This window comes from Lissotriton helveticus, chromosome 3_1 (genome assembly GCF_964261635.1).
Source record: "Lissotriton helveticus chromosome 3_1, aLisHel1.1, whole genome shotgun sequence".
Lineage (NCBI taxonomy): Eukaryota > Metazoa > Chordata > Amphibia > Caudata > Salamandridae > Lissotriton > Lissotriton helveticus.
In genome coordinates this window covers 988029841-988046081 of record NC_136061.1, presented here as the reverse complement: position 1 = coordinate 988046081, position 16241 = coordinate 988029841, and the positions used below count along the sequence as shown (strand labels likewise).

At 44.6% G+C, this 16241-nt stretch overlaps 1 protein-coding gene across 4 annotated transcripts in view; it reads left to right on the top strand.

The window, feature by feature from the left end:
- COL18A1 (collagen type XVIII alpha 1 chain) overlaps positions 1–16241 on the top strand; it is a 439200-nt gene that overhangs the window by 397278 nt on the left and 25681 nt on the right. For all 4 annotated transcript variants that reach the window (XM_078681471.1, XM_078681470.1, XM_078681469.1 and 1 more), the window contains 4 exons: positions 143–217; positions 1457–1525; positions 8072–8105; positions 10705–10785. In XM_078681471.1, coding sequence (XP_078537597.1) covers positions 143–217; positions 1457–1525; positions 8072–8105; positions 10705–10785 — 259 coding nt within the window. The remainder of the gene's footprint in view (positions 1–142; positions 218–1456; positions 1526–8071; positions 8106–10704; positions 10786–16241) is intronic.

Below are 16241 nucleotides of genomic sequence, written 5' to 3'. Positions count from 1 at the left end.
ACACAGTGTTGAGTGTTTGGATTGCACAACCCCTACATTTCTTTCATTGCTGATGTGCTTCAGCTGCTGAGTTCAGACAGACTACTTTCTGTAGAGTAGAAGCCCCACTAGTTTTTACTACTCTGTTCTTACTTTCTTCTAGGGTCGTCCTGGGATGAATGGAGTCAAGGGCGAGAAAGGAGACGCCGTAGATCCAAGTGCTATACTGGCTGCCAGGGTAAGTAGCTGTCAGCACCAGTCTTTTAGGATTACCATTGTCTTTTAATGCCATCCTCAAGAGATGCTCACGCCTCAATAGACATGCTCATTGGGCACTGCTACAGAGATGCATACTCTTCAAAGCTTCAAAGAGACTCTCTTTTTAGTGCTTTAGAGAGGTTTGCCCTGCAGTGCTCCAGCGGCTGCAACTGTCACACTGCCCTAAAGCCGGCCCTACTAGTGCTCCAGTATGGTGCACACTGTAGCACTCCAGAGAAGCTCAGCCTGTAAAGCAACCGAGAGACCCATCCTGCGGTGCTCCAGAGAGGCTTTCACCGCAGCACTTCAGGGCAGACACTCAGGACTGCTACAGCGAGGCTCACCTGCTGTGCTATACAGGTGTTCATGCTGGTCCAATTCAAAGCACTGTAGAGGGGCTTGTCCTGCAGCTCTTCACAGGGGCTCAACTTGTGCTCCACAGAGAGGTTCAGCCGTGCATTGCTCCAGAAATGGTCGCCTTTCATCGCTTCAGACAGGCTCACCTTGAAGGTCTCCACTGATGCTCACTGCGCAGTTCCTCAGGCATGTCCTCTCTGTGGTGTCCCTGGAATGCTCTCAGTGTAGCTCTGGCAGTGCATGTATGTGTGTATATAACTTGATTTTCATAACCTTATTCGTGACAAACAGCCAACACGTATTTTGCAACAACGGCCGTTTCTTCGGGGCTAATTAATCAATTGTCTTGCTCATGCAACAAATGTTACGAAGAAAATGTCCTTCAAAGTCAGAGTCATCTAAAGTAATCCAGTATGTTGTTAGCAATAATAATTAGACATCCTCTCAAATTAAATGCTACAGATACCCTCCAGATAAGATACGTGTGCCCAAAATAATGTAATGTATTATTTAAAGGGATAACTTGATCATTTGACAATGCTTTAAAATAGATAATGGTTTAGATGCCTATGCAAAGAAATTTGCTTTTAGCTTTCTGAAACGTAGCTTCTTGCTAATGGTTTTGATGTGAAGGGGAATGGAGTTTCAAATGTGGGAGAGGAGGCGCCTGCTCTGAAGGATGGTCCACTGGAGCAGGTCAGCATGTGCATGCGAATTGTCAAAATCAAAATTGTGTTGATCCCAGTGCTGTGTTGTGGAGACACTGACAGTGTCTGATTCTCTCGCTGTGAGAGAGAGCCTGGAGCTGGAGTAAGACTGCCTTGCATCAATAGTACTTTAATGAGGTTGATTTGTCCTGTAGGGCTTACCTGGACTTCCTGGTCCCCCCGGTCCACCAGGCCCACCTGCAAACAACAACTTTGGCAACAATGTGAGTACAATTACAAAAAAACGACATATCTTAAAACAGTGTTTGAGTGTGCACGTGGGTCTCTGTATGTGCGTGCCTTCTGTTTGAATCTCACATCATTATTTAATGGGCTCATAAATTACGTGTGACTCGTACTAGGTTGTGTGTGTGTTTCCGAGGTATTTTACAAAAGCTTGTGATTTATGCGTGGTTGTGAGTGTAACTTTACATTAGTTACATTATGTTGCAAAGAGCTTACTCTGTACGGTGTCATAAAGGACACTATATCCTGTGTGCAACAGAAGTGATGATTCAGTGCATGGGGTATCTCAAATGTCCATGTATCCCGGCTACTTATTTAGCCTACTGCTTGCCTCTAGGTGCTAGGGAAGCAAACAGGACTGGAATCTCAAAGAGAGCCGCACATATAAACAGTGCCTCCACGTAGAATTTACACTACTTTGCTCCACAGTAGAGTATCTTTCCTAGATACTCATTTCTGGACAATCCCCATCGCCAGACTGAGAATCTGTAGAGAAATTATGGCAAACACAGCAGCCGATATAGTGCACGTCGATGTTCACGAGAAGAGTCTCCATATCAAAACCCTCGGCTTAAGAGAAGTAAGACTAGCTGTGCAGGTTCTTTTTCATATGAAACAATAATGGTATATCAGAGAGCTGTAGACAATGTGATTATGGTGTTCTACATCGGTGCTCAGCAAATCCTGCTCAAGACAGCTGTAAGAGAACTCCAAGAGTTGGTGGATGTTGTAGGAAGCTGGCCCTTTATATATTGGACCAAAGAGAGGTATACTGTGCAAAGAGTCCAGGCAGAAAGAGGTTGCAAGCAGCGACTGGAAGTCCAGTTTGGGCAAACCCAATGGTGGGATTAGCTGCTGTGGGTCTGCGGACCCTGTTAGCACCATCACCTCCCTTGGACTCGGGCTGTGGAAAGCGGGTGCATAGGTACCTTGAGGCATTGGGTGGCGGAGGTCGAGGACTCACTCTTTGTCTTGCGTCTTGCTCCCTGCTGCAGAGGGGCAAACAGGACAGCTGGGCCACTCCCGATGTGGGTCTTACTGCAACTGAAGTACCTCGACGTGCAGGTGGATTCTCCTTGGCATTGGTGTCCAATCTGGACACAACAAGCCTTGGTTGCTGCAAAGGGACCAGTACCCCAGTTATTGGTGTTATACAGCTCCGGAGGGAGGACGGATCTGACCTGTAGGAGCACTGCTGCCTCTTCCTGGGCAGCTGCTCCATCGGTAGTCCCAGTGAGCGACAGGTTGGTGAACAAGGTCTTGCATATTTGGTGCCTGCGGCTACAGGGAAGTAGCTCCTCTACTTCAAGGGACTTTCTTTGGCAATTTGTGAAGCACTGGCATCCCTCTGGGCTTCTTGAAGTCTGCGCAATAGCAGGACTTGTCGGTTGCTCCATGAGGGTCGGGTGCAGCTGGCAGACTGGCAGGTTTGGCATCAAGTCAGTTTTGCTCCTCGGTTCTAGGGTCAGCAGTTTTCTTTGTCCACTTCTTCTTTTGGGTCCATCAAAATCTGAAGTTCTAGTATCAAGGGTCACCTAAATCCTCAATTTAGGGGCGTTAAGAGGAGTGAGGGTTAGTAGCCAATGAGCTGCATACCCCTGGGGTAGTAGCCAATGAGCTGCTTAACCCTGGGGTCCCTACACCCCCTAGATTCTCACTTACTTTGGGGAATTGGCATCACCTTGTCCCAGAATTCCTAATTCCACCACACACAATATGGTGAGATTTCTTAAATTTGCATTTACTCCAGGCTGTTCACCCTAGAGGTGTGTCCAGCCTGGCAGTGTAAACACATCCTGCATACCTAATTTTCCGGCCTGTCCTGGTGCCAGATGGCTGGCATCTCCCCTGTCTGGGGAAGCCTTGGGTTGCATATCAAAGGTGGGAGAGGCTTTTGAAGCTTCCTGTCTTGATGTGCTGACTTACCAGCCTTCCTGGGAAAGGAGGTGACAACACCTCTCCCTAGAGCAGGAACAGTTTCTGTCCTCTGACAGTAGGGCTCTCACCTCCTAAGAGGGTCAGAAACTCATCTGTGGTGGCAGGCTGGACGGGAGCAGTCAGCCCGGACACTAGAAGGCTAGTAGGGTTCAGGGGGTGTCTTTAAGGTACCCTCTGGGTGCATGTATTAATAAATCAATCACTGGAGTCAGTGTGGGTTTAATAATATGAGTTGTTTGAAACCAAATACCATGTTTTTCAGTGGAACTATTATGCATGTTTTGACCTATGCCCAGTACATACCTTAAGATGGATTCCCTGCTCACGATATGTAGAAATAGAAAAATACATCACAGGGGTCTATCTGCTCATGCAGGTATATCCTCACATAAAATATAATGCACCCAGCCTTAGGGTACAAAGGCCTGCTGTAGAGGTGACTTACATGTATTAGATGCAATGATTTTGGCTTGACACACAGAAGTGTGTCATGTTATCCCTCATGGTTTGCACCATGTCACGCAACATGCAATGGCAGTCTGTGTGGAATTTGTATGTGGGTCTCTTAGGCATAAGATATGTTGCAGCCGTTAGGGACCCTCTTCAACATCCATGACCTAGGAACCTGGGGTACCATTTACTAGGGGCTTACAGGGGTGCTAACGTCCTTAACCAATTGTAGAACAGTAAGACTTCACATTGTTTTAGGGAAGGAGCACTGGCACTAAGTTCTGGTTAGCAGGCTTCACTTGACTGTCAGAGTCAAAAATAAACATCTATTAGCTAAAAAGGGGGCAAAAAGTGGGGGAACCATTGCAACAGAAGCCCAGTTTCCTACAGACATGGCGTACAACCTTTGAGTAAACATTTCAGCTCTATTTGCTAGGAAAGAACATGCAGTTCCTCGAACCAAGATCTACATACCTTCCACTTATGGGAGCTAGCACAAAAGACTATGATTAATAACTCCAACAACTGCATTGCGCATCTGTATTATGTAAGACAGGGGTGAACACAAAATTCAAAATGTGCATCCCATTAACCAGGATGAGGTCAGTGGATGAGGTGTTCTTTCTTCCATGACAAATATCCCATGGATTTCTTTGTGCTTTCACCATCCAGTCTGCATGCATATTCAGAGTTTAGCCTGCAACCTATTAAACACCAGGAGCAAAATGATACTTAAAATGGATGTGAAGGTTGATGCAATCACATATGATATTGCAATGAGATCTCCTACTCCTCAGCAGGAATGGGAGAAGGCCTTAGACAGTTACCTAGCCATCAGCAGGACAGATCTTACCTTCATATACTTTAGGCATAAATAGGTACATGTTAAATGAGCCCAGAGTCGATTCTGTGAGAAATGTGCACACACTAAAAAAGTGGATCTCAAAGCAAGTTCTTGTGAAGGGTTTACTTCCTTTCGAGGGTAGTCATTTCTCCAGTATGATCCCATCTGGGTGGCACAATAGGGGCTGGCAGAAGCAAATACAGTTGTGGGATGCATGTGGTCATCTTCCTAAATGACCTCTTGAAAACGCATTGTGTTGTTTATTATTTGTAGCACACAGACAAATTCCAGGAATGCAGCTGATGGGCACAGCATAGAGCCACACAAAAATAAATCAGTTTGTTAACAAGCCACAAAGGTATTCTAGGTTCATATGTAGATTTATTCTGTCATCTAGCTGGGTCTGTAAATATTGTACCTAACAAATGTTTTGGGGGCAGCTACAACGCTGAGTGAAGTCTCCAGATATTTAACGTTATCCATAATGAGTTAGGATTGGATGGAAGGGCTAAGGGCAATTCATAAACAAGGCTTTACAGATGTTGATTATTCTTGCCACTCGAGTGGTAGCTGATTTAGGTTACAATTAAAGTTGGTGCAGATGTTCTCATGTCTTAGGTCTTTGGTGAGATTTGTCTACAGTTTTCACTCAGCCACCTTTACTGATCTGCCACCAAATTTGGGCAAGAGACATTTTGAGATGATCAATTTGTGGTTAATGCAGGAATTCAGGGAAGTGGCAGGGCAGTGAAGATGGAAGAGATCTGGCAGGTAACGGGTTTTTCAGAAAGAACATTTTCAAATCACAGAGCACTGTGTGTTGGACAGTGTGCTATGGTTAACAAAGACAACTGGTATTTTGTGCGTAAATGTGATAAATGTTTCCAGAGACCATAGATGATGTGGATGGCTCAGATTCATGTCATTTCACGTTTATGGATGGATTTGTTGGAAAGGCTTAAATATGCCGCCACCTTATTGTGGATATAGCTATCTCATCTGTTAGAAATATGTGGTGTTGAATTGCTAACAAAGGGCACGTTTTGATTAAGCATGGAAATTGAATTAGTGGACTTCCCTCTGGTCTGTGAGTGTGAGGTTAGAACATAGGCTTAGAGAATGGCAGAGCACTGACATTCTGAGTCTCTTCCACCTTTAGATGGCTGAACTAATTGAGAAAGCCAGCTTATGTTCAAGTGGGATACTGGACATATTCCTTTAGGATGAGCACCTGCTGCAGCGAAACACTTCTGTGTTTCTAGCAAAGCATACGTCTTCCCCAAAGTCTACGCATTCAGCTATTATACATTTTATTTGTGGAAAAGATAACCAAATAAAGGCTATTCACTATCCAAAGTGGGTATTAGGTGCAAGCGCATTATTCTTTGAAAAGGACTGTTACCAAAAATTAAGTTCTACATAATCAGGAGAAGCCAATGCCCTTTTTAGTGGGAGCAAATTTAGGGCTGCAACCCTGTAGTCCAATATCATAGTATAGGCAACATTGCTCACTTTCTCCAGGCATAGTTGCCTAAATACTGATGCCACAGCAGACATGTGAGTCAAGCTAAATTAAAGAAACTGATCAGACAAGATGACCCAATCTCCCACATTGCCAAATAAAAATGTACTTCATGATCATTTTTGCCTGTGAAACCATAAAAGGTACGATGGTGGGAAACACCATGTTAGGTAGGTAAGGAAGGTTATGATGAGCCAACAGAATACATTGGTCTAAGTGTGCACACTACTGGGACAGTTGACAAGCAAAAAGAAGAAAATGTGCTGCCCATAATATCAACAGCTGTGTCATGAGCAGTATAATTGTCTACGGGGGGGCCTGACCTATCCCATCAACACAAGGAATTCACCCTTTGGGATGGAGATACGTAGCGCAGTCAACCTGGACTGAACATGGTATAAAACCTATGCAAATCATGGCCATTTCTTGGTCAAATAACGATGGTGCAGTGTTGGCTGACTTCAACTTTCTCAGACCCTTCTATACAGTCCCAAAAGATAGCACCTCTGTTGTCGTGTGTGTGTGTGGGGGGGGGAATATATTCAAAGAAGTAAATTCATGTTTCACGGGGTAACCGCTTCTACTCCTGGCTTGCTCTTTGGTACGGCTTGGTCTTGCCATTTAGTGAATTTAAGTTCATGGGTGAAATCAGCCCTCCTTGATAGAGGATCCCTTGGTTCAGTTATGATAAAACAAGTGCTGATGGAAAGAAAGCAGCCTACTATTGTCCCAGAGTTACATAACCAGTCTTCAATTTTGCTTATTATGGATTTCGTTTTGCAGCTCCTTGATTTGATTTCTCATATCGAGCAGATGTGTCCTTCACCAACAGTTAGTCTGTAAATGGTGTGGCTTGCTGGTATCAGATCGAGGTACTGGGCTTTGTACAAGAGGAAAGTGAGAGAGAGGGTAGGCACAAGAAAGATACTAAAAGACCTCATGGTATCAGCTTTGTATGGGAACCAGTAATCCCTCCTTTCAGTACCACAGTCGCTTATCCTTGGCCTTAATTGAGCAGAGGATAGCCCAGGATGTAATGTTTTTCTTCCCAAACAGTTACACTGAGGGGCATATTATCAACAGAATGCGATAATTATCGCAAATCGCGCTTAGCGGGTTTTCTTTTATTGCCGTCTATCGCTGGTTGACATCTCCGTGTTAGCGGCATATTAGCAACGCTTTGATCAGAGGCGAAGTCAAATCCAGCGATAGACGGCGATAAGCAGCAATAGCGTGAGAAATCAAGCGATAATTATTAAGCTGTAATGAAAAACTTGCTAATAGGCAAGTGTGAACTTAACTACACAATCCATCTCCAATACAAAAGATGATTAAGTCAACTTTTAAACAAGTGTTAAATTCCTGCGATTAGCGCAGGGTCCAGTGCCGCATTGTTAATAGTGGGAAGTTGTGTTTGCGACTGTTTTCATGTAGTATTGGTGAGGAACGCCTACTTTGCATGTCATTAGCGATAAATATCGCTGACATGCAAAGCAAAAACAAACGGCAGCTATCTCAAGAAAACAAGCGCTAAAGCATGTTAGCGTGTTCTTGTTGATGGTTCGTTAAAAAAATCGCAGCTTTTTCGGCAATATGTGCCGCTAAAATGGCGAAAGATTTCTTGATAATATCTTTTTTAGGGCAAAACTAATTTAGTTGAAAAAAGTATGTGTCAGAATGAGCAGTTTTCATGGAAATAGTAGGCTGTTGTTGTCAAAATGTTTTGGCTCCCAGAATGGGTACCTAATCTCTATTTGTTTTTATTTTTAGGGGTACCCTGACTCAGGATATCTGGGAATACAAGGTGAGTGGTAAACAACTAAGGTAGAGGCAAAGCAGTCATTTTGACATCATCCAGGAGGAAACGCTTAAAATGTATCTCCCTAGTAACTTTATGGCGCACATGGGCTTCCAAGCTTCTAAGCGAGCCAGTCTCACGCGTCTCTAGCAAGGGAAGAGATATGAATGCTTTTATGCAGCGTCGCCCTCCAGCTAAAACCAGGAAGGAGCTTGTGTGACATGGGCACTATTCATAGAGTAGTACCCATGTTTCCTTTCTATGCTACAGACTTTCAAGTTATACACAAAATATATTGTCTCGTGCTGCACAGGAAGTATTTAATTATATTGAAAGATTTGGCCTTTTAAGCCAATATGCTTGAAGAATGTTTTAAAACACTATTTAAAAACAGAAAGAAACGAAGAAGAGGATCATTTTCACCTTCCTCCTCCGTGAAGTTCCCCTATTTGCAAACCATACACATTCAGTGAATTTACAGAAGAGGTGCTGGGGAGGAAGGGAGCGAGAGGTCAAGAAAGACAAAGCTGGATGCAAAGGGAGCAAGGATACGATGATGAGAAAAGGATAATGATAGACAAAGATCAAGCAGAAAGACAGGAGGGACAAGGGAAATAACAATGGGTAACAGAAGTTAAAGAAACAGCGGAATGAGGCGGGCAAGAGGGTAGGACAGAGAGCGGGCAAAACAGAACTGGAGACTGAGCAGTGGGATGAATTTGTTCCCTAGGAAGGGATTGCCCTTTGCTATACTTTAACGTTACATATAGACTAATTGACACCTAGGTCAGGTGTAATAAAATAGGGTACTGGAATCTATTAAACATATTTTTTCAGCCTCTCAATACCCTTTTCCAATGTTTTGCATCTGAACTTTAATGTGATGTTAGTGTTACTGCGAAACTCTGACACGCAGCCTTTATGCCCAGGTCTTCAGTGGCTCTGGTAGCTGAACTGTAGCTAATACCATTTGTCTCCATTGTTACCACTTCCCTTGTGTATGTCCACACTTCGAGGTGTGAAATGCCACCTTTATATGAGAAGAGAGTGCCAATGCTGTATGCCAGAGAAGGGAAGCAACTCTATTTGTCATAGATGGGAGAATTCCTAGATTGTACCGCGAGGTTGAGGGGTCTACGTTTTTATAGGTCTGGCCTTGAAACTGCTTCAGTTGTGCTCCAGCTTCATATATAAAAACATCATAATCAATCAATCAATCAATCAATGATAGCATTTGTATAGCGCACTACTCACCCGGGAGGGTCTCAAGGCGCTTGGGGGAAGGGGGCAGCTACTGCTCGAACAGCCAGGTCTTGAGTTGTCTCCTGAAGGATAGATGGTCCTGGGTCAGCCGGAGGTGGATAGGGAGGGAGTTCCATGTCTTGGCCGCCAGGTAGGAGAAGGATCTTCCTCCGGCGGTGGCTCTTCGGATGCGTGGTACGGCGGCGAGGGCGAGGCTAGTGGATCGTAGCTGGCGGGTGGGCGTGTAGAAGGTCAGGCGGTCGTTGAGGTACTTGGGGCCCAGGTCGTGGAGAGACTTGTGTGCGTGGGTGAGGAGCCTGAACGTGATCCTCTTGTTGACGGGGAGCCAGTGCAGGTCCCTCAGATGTCCAGGATGAGTCGGGCGGAGGCGTTCTGGATGCGTTGGAGTCTTTTCTGTAGTTTGGCTGTTGTGCCGGCGTAGAGGGTGTTTCCGTAGTCCAGTCGGCTGGTGACGGGTGCCTGGGTGACCGTCTTCCTGGTTTCGATCAAGATCCATCGGAAGATCTTGCGGAGCATGTGTAGGGTGTGAAAGCATGATGAGGAGACGGCGTTGACTTGTCTGGTCATCGAGAGGGAGGAGTCCAGGATGAAAAGCACATACAGATAGCTAGGTTTCATCCATAATTATCCAATGGTGCGTTCATCTGTCAAACACATTTTGCCCCTACCCGCCTCAGCATACAGGTGGGTCACTCCGCTTCAGCCTTCGGCTCTCAAGCAATCCGCGTGTCCTCATTTTTAATGATCACGTCACATTCAACTAAAACGAAGCACACTTTCTGATGGACCAGTAGGTTAGCCCATAGTTTCTTCGTCTCATTCTTTATTTATTTTTGTCACCTATGTGTGTATATCCAGGGAGCATTTGAGGCTTATAATGTATTTACTTTGCACCACCAAGAATCGTATTATCCTGCTTTGTGCATTAAAACAAAAAAAGGTTTTTATACCGTGTCTATAAACACCTAACTGCTAGAAAGCCCCTCTACTGTTTCATTTTAAAATTATGGTTAACTTTTAGTATTTTTTTTTATTGTAAACATATATCCATCATGTTTACATTGCTTCATGTGTTCACTCTTTAATTATTTTTATTTTCGTGGCATATGCTTACAATAAAAAAGAAAACATAATTGCACCAGCTCACTGAGGCTAGACATATTGGCTTTTCCAAAGTTGCTTAATAGCAAATAGGTGCCTTTTCTGCATCTTAGGAGTCAGAGGCCCTGGTCTGTGCCGACACGAGGTTGAGCTACATCTTTTAATGTGGTAGTGAGAGGCCCTTCTCTTTTCTATCGAAAAACCATGCTATGGCGGCAAATAATCCTTGTCTTTCTTTTAGGCCCAAAAGGTGATCGAGGATTCCCTGGTGTTCCTGGGACAAAAGGTGAACAAGGGGACATTGGACCTGCAGGCCCACCAGGTAAGGCGTTGCTTGCTCTCAGGTACCCCCAAAACATATTTCCTGCTATCTGATTCCCTACACATTAGGTCTCTAAAACTTTCTCTGCTCTTTGATAGACTGCACACTGGAGCTTCAGAATGTGTCCCCTACCGCCATCTGGTACACTACACAATGTGCCCCAAGAAGAAACTGCATCCCCAACTGTTCAGCACACTGCAGACCCACAGCTCATAGTATGTCAGGAACACAGATCATGTCACCGGGCTGGGTTATTAAACTCTCCTTGTTCCGCTCACGGATTTGGCATGTCCTCACTTATGTTCACTCTTGTTGAGGCAGAGCTTATCACTAGCCACAACTCTTCATAAATTTCCAATAATGAGGATGCACATTAAGGCACCACCAAGGCAAAGCCATCTCTACTAGTCAAAGGCTGGAAGTGGGAGAACAGGGAGATCATTTTTTTATTTTATATCTTTCCTTCCACTTTCCCAAATATTTACTTCTCGCCTTTACTTTAACATACATTCACTTCTCCTACCTATCTACAAAAATGTAATTTTACTCCATGGCTGTTTCTTTGTCCTACATTTATGTCATCCCCTATCCATAAACTTACCTTAATGATAGCCATGTCCTTAACCTAATTTTTATTAGGTCGAGCTTGCTCGACATTTTGTAAAGGGGCTTCTCAAAGTGCTACCCTGGGGCCTCATTTATGAAAAGTGACGCATCGCTGCGTGAAAACAGCGATGCGTCACTTTTCACTGCGCTCTCCCTGCGACACTAATGATGCGTCATATTTACAGTATGACGCATCATGTCGCAAGGAGTTACAGATACGTCAGTATTTCTGACGTATCTGTAGGCGCAAAAGTGATGCATTGCTGGAGTTTGTCACAAAACTGACGCAACTCCAGCAATGTGTACTTTCACATGGGGCAAGCCCCAAGTGAAAGGGCCCGCGTCAGTCTTACGCCTGCCACGAGGCAGGCGTTAGATTTTGACGCATTAGCGTCCAAGAAATGGCACAGTGAAATCTTATAGATTTCATTGCGTCACTTCTATGACTCTTTCTTGCGACAAAACGCCCCCCTTGCATATATTGTATCTGGCGCAGGTATAATGTGGCGCAGGGGTTTGCAAAGTGACGCATCTACCTAGATGCGTCACTTTGTAAATGTGGTGCAACAAGGCACATTTTTTACTCCACTGGTGCGTCACTAAAAGTGACGCACCATCGGCGTAAAAGTGACGTATGGGCTCATAAATGAGCCCCCTGGTTTCCCTGGCTGCAAGCTTGCGTGCATGTGCGTGTGAACGTGCGCAGTGCCAGGCGCCAGCTTGCTCCATGTCACTGTGTTGCGCCCCTTCCCCCCACGCATTCCCAGCCCTTTGATGCTCCGCCGCACTCCAATTGCTCCCCTCTCCCGTGGAGTTTGTAATCCTGCCCCCTGCGTTACCCCCTCACCCTCACACTCTGCTCGCGTCTTTGTTTGACTAATAAACGCCAATGCTTGCTTTTCTTCGCTACATTGGCGGTTGATTATAACTTGCTTTTAAGATAGCAGCAAATGCCGCAGTTTGCTTTTTCTCAGTGCTAACCAGTAGGTAACTTGATTTGCTTTGTTACAATTCACCCCTGCTCAGTTTGTTGTCATTTGAAAGACGTGAAAAGCTGAGCTACCATTCTTTGTCTTACCCACATCGACCCTTTGTGCACTCATGGCAAACTCGTCAGGGCGGGAGGCATGAATGTGTTCACAATCATGTAAAAAAAAAAATCACTTTAAAAAATGCCCAAAACACTGCAAAGATTTCTAACTGTTGTACCAGGGTGAACATCTGCATTTCAACCTCTCTCCACCTCTCTCTCTCTCTACCTCTCTCTCTCTAACTCTCTCTCTAACTCTCTCTCTCTAACTCTCTCTCTCTCTCTACCTCTCTCTCTCTAACTCTCTCTCTAACTCTCTCTCTAACTCTCTCTCTCTCTCTCTCTGTCCACCTCTCTTTCCACCTCTCTCTACACCTCTCTCTCTACCTCTCTCTCTCTACCTCTCTCTCTACTTCTCTCTCTACCTCTCTCTCTCTACCTCTCTCTACTTCTCTCTCTACCTCTCTCTCTACCTCTCTCTCTACCTCTCTCTCTACCTCTCTCTCTCTACCTCTCTCTCTACCTCCCTCTCTACCCCTCTCTCTCTACCTCTCTCTCTACCTCTCTCTCTCTCTACCTCTCTCTCTACCTCTCTCTCTCTACCTCTCTCTCTCTCTACCTCTCTCTCTCTACCCCTCTCTCTCTCTACCTCTCTCTCTCTACCCCTCTCTCTAACACTCTCTCTCTACCCCTCTCTCTCTAACCCTCTCTCTCTACCTCTCTCTCTACCCCTCTCTCCAGCCCTCTCTCTCTACCCCTCGCCCTCTCTCTACCTCTCTCTCTGCCTACCTCCCTCTCTCTCTACCTCTCACTCTCTACCTCTCTCTCTACCTCTCTCTCTCTACCTCTCTCTCGCTACCTCTCTACCTCTCTCTCTCTCTCTACCTATCTCTCTACCTCTCTCTCTCTACCTCTCTCTCTACCTCTCTCTCTCTACCCCTCACTCTCTCTCTACCTCTCTCTCTCTACCTCTCCCTCTCTACCTCTCCCTCTCTACCTCTCTCTCTACCTCTCACTCTACCTCCCTCTCTCTCTATCTCTCTCTACCACTCTACCTCTCTCTCTCTACCACTCTACCTCTTTCTTTATCACACCACCTCTCTTTCTACCTCTACACCTCTCTCTACCTCTACACCTCTCTCTCTCTCTCTACCTCTCTCTACCTCTCCCTCTCTACCTCTCTCTCTCTACCCCTCTCTCTCTACCTCACTCTACCTCTCTCTAACTCTCTCTCTACCTCTCTCTCTCTACCTCTCTCTCTAACTCTATACCTCTACCTCTCTCTACCTCTCTCTCTACCTCTCCCTCTCTACCTCTCTCTCTACCTCTCTCTCTACCCCTCTCTCTACCCCTCTCTCTCTACCCCTCTCTCTCTCTACCTCTCTCTCTACCTCTCTCTCTCTCTACCTCTCTCTCTCTCTACCTCTCTCTCTCTACCTCGCTCTCTCTACCTCTCTCTCTACTTCTCTCTCTCTACCTCTCTCTCTACCCCTCTCTCTCTACCCCTCTCTCTCTCTACCTCTCTCTCTACCTCTCTCTCTCTACCTCTCTCTACCCCTCTCCCTCTACCCTCTCTCTAACCCTCTCTCTCTACCCCTCTCTCTCTCTCTACCCCCTTCTCTCTCTCTCTACCTCTCTCTCTCTACACCTACCTCTCTACCTCTACGCCTCTCTCTACCTACCTCTCCACCTATCTACCCCCACCTCTCTACCTCTACACCTCTCTACCGCCACCTATCTACCTCCACCTCTCTACACCTCTACACCTCTCTACCTCTCTCCACCTCTCTACCTCTCTCAAAGATGGCTGCGTCTATATGGGATGCGGTGGACTAAATGGCAGCCGGAGCTGATAGCACTGCATGTCCTTTAAAGATAAAAAAATAAAAAGCATTGGCATAGCCAATAGGTCTCCCCTTTGGGATCTTATAAGTGTTTAATTATCCAGTACAATATCCTTGGTGCAACAACATCAAGTGTTGCATGGCTAAACACTTATAAGGTCCCAAAGGTGAGACCTATTGGCTATGCCAATGCTTGTTAATTTAGTCACATTCAATTTCTAGACTTGACCCTACCTTTTTTGTATTTCTTTAAAACGATATGTTTACTTAATCTAATGCTATTACCTCACCCTAAATTAATGTATTATACCACACGTATACTAACTCTTGGTCTATTTAAATTTTACAATTTAGTGAATATATATTAATACTGATATTTTGATTAATACAATAAAATTATTTAAATCAACTTGTATTCAATTACATGTATTTATTTATGCCTTATATTAAAATAAATCAAAATAACTATCAACCACACTCACTTATTGTTACCCTTCTGCTAAACTTAACCGTAAGCGTGTATTTTAATACTTACATTTAACTTTACATTTCAACCACTTTATTCAGTACTAACCCTAATTGTGCTAGTCACTTTTTGTAAATGTAATTACAATGATTATCATTATTACTAACATTAACCCTATATTAAACAAAAGTACATGAATATAAATTATTTGCTAACAATGAAGTCATTTTTTTAACTCATACTAAATTATACCTTTTATGTCATTTCCATTATGCATGTGGGTGAAGTGATGGTCCGATTCAGTAAATGCAGAAAATGTTGTGCTGTCAAACTAATAGCAGGGAGGTAAATACAGGTGGACATAATTGGGAAGAAGCACATGTTGTTCTCCCTTTTCTTTATACACCAGTTTTAAAGGATGTTGTCCACTTATCCAAAAAACGACTCCTTGCTCTATACTTTCCTTGGGAGCACTCCCTAAACTCGTTCATCACTTCCTTCTCAGGCAAGGAGACCTACTTCTATGAACGAGATAACAATTGGAGTATAAAATACACAGCTTAACTTAAAAAATCTCCTATATGTGCGCTCCACTATAATGCGTTCTAGAAATCTATGCCAATACTTTTGCCCATAGCCTAGATAGGTTGTGTATTAGCAAATACTGACTTAGCAAAGATTTGCCATTGCCTCATTAGATCATAATAGTGTGACCAAAGATAACAATAGAATACTCTATAGGATTTCATTGTATCCTATACTTTTGAAGAATTAAAAACACAATGTTTTAGTTCACAAAATGATGAGTTTCTCTTTCCCTATTGTCACCGCCGCCATGTGAAATGAGGGCCACTAGAGACAGCATAATTCCCTGTTCCACTGTATAGGGGTAGAATCGTGCAGCCTTTCATGGTGAACATGTGTGGGCTGGTAGTCATGAGTGTAGGTGTGAGTAATGTGTGGGCCCCAAAGTATTGTGCTCCAACACAAAACCCACATAAAAAAGTGAATCCACCTGGTGTTTGGTCTGTCTGGGAACTTCAGAGCGTTGCCTCACAACACCTCTAAATGTTCGAGGCATATGGGCTGCAGATGGTACATTTATGAATAGATCGCCATCTGGTGTTGGGCTCGGATGATTGCACTTTGTTTTTCTTCTGGAGAAGTCTTTGTCGTCATAGGTGACTCCTCCTCTCGGTGTTAGTGCGCATGGGCATCGGCTCCATCCTTAGATTGTTTTTTTCCGCCATCGGGTTCGGATGAGGATCGAAGCGCTCCGGACCGACTTCAACAAAGAAGGTTATAACCGGCGCGTATTCCTTTCCAAATCGACGGTATCGTTATCGAACGCGACTTCACTCCATACCGACGCGATTCGAAGGACGACGACTACGAGAAACTCGACGTAGTCCAGCCCGGGGTCCATGGAAAGGACTCCATTCAAAAAATGTCCAACGTGTGGTGCTAAGTTCCCACACAAGGACCTACACGAAGTGTGCAACCTCTGCTT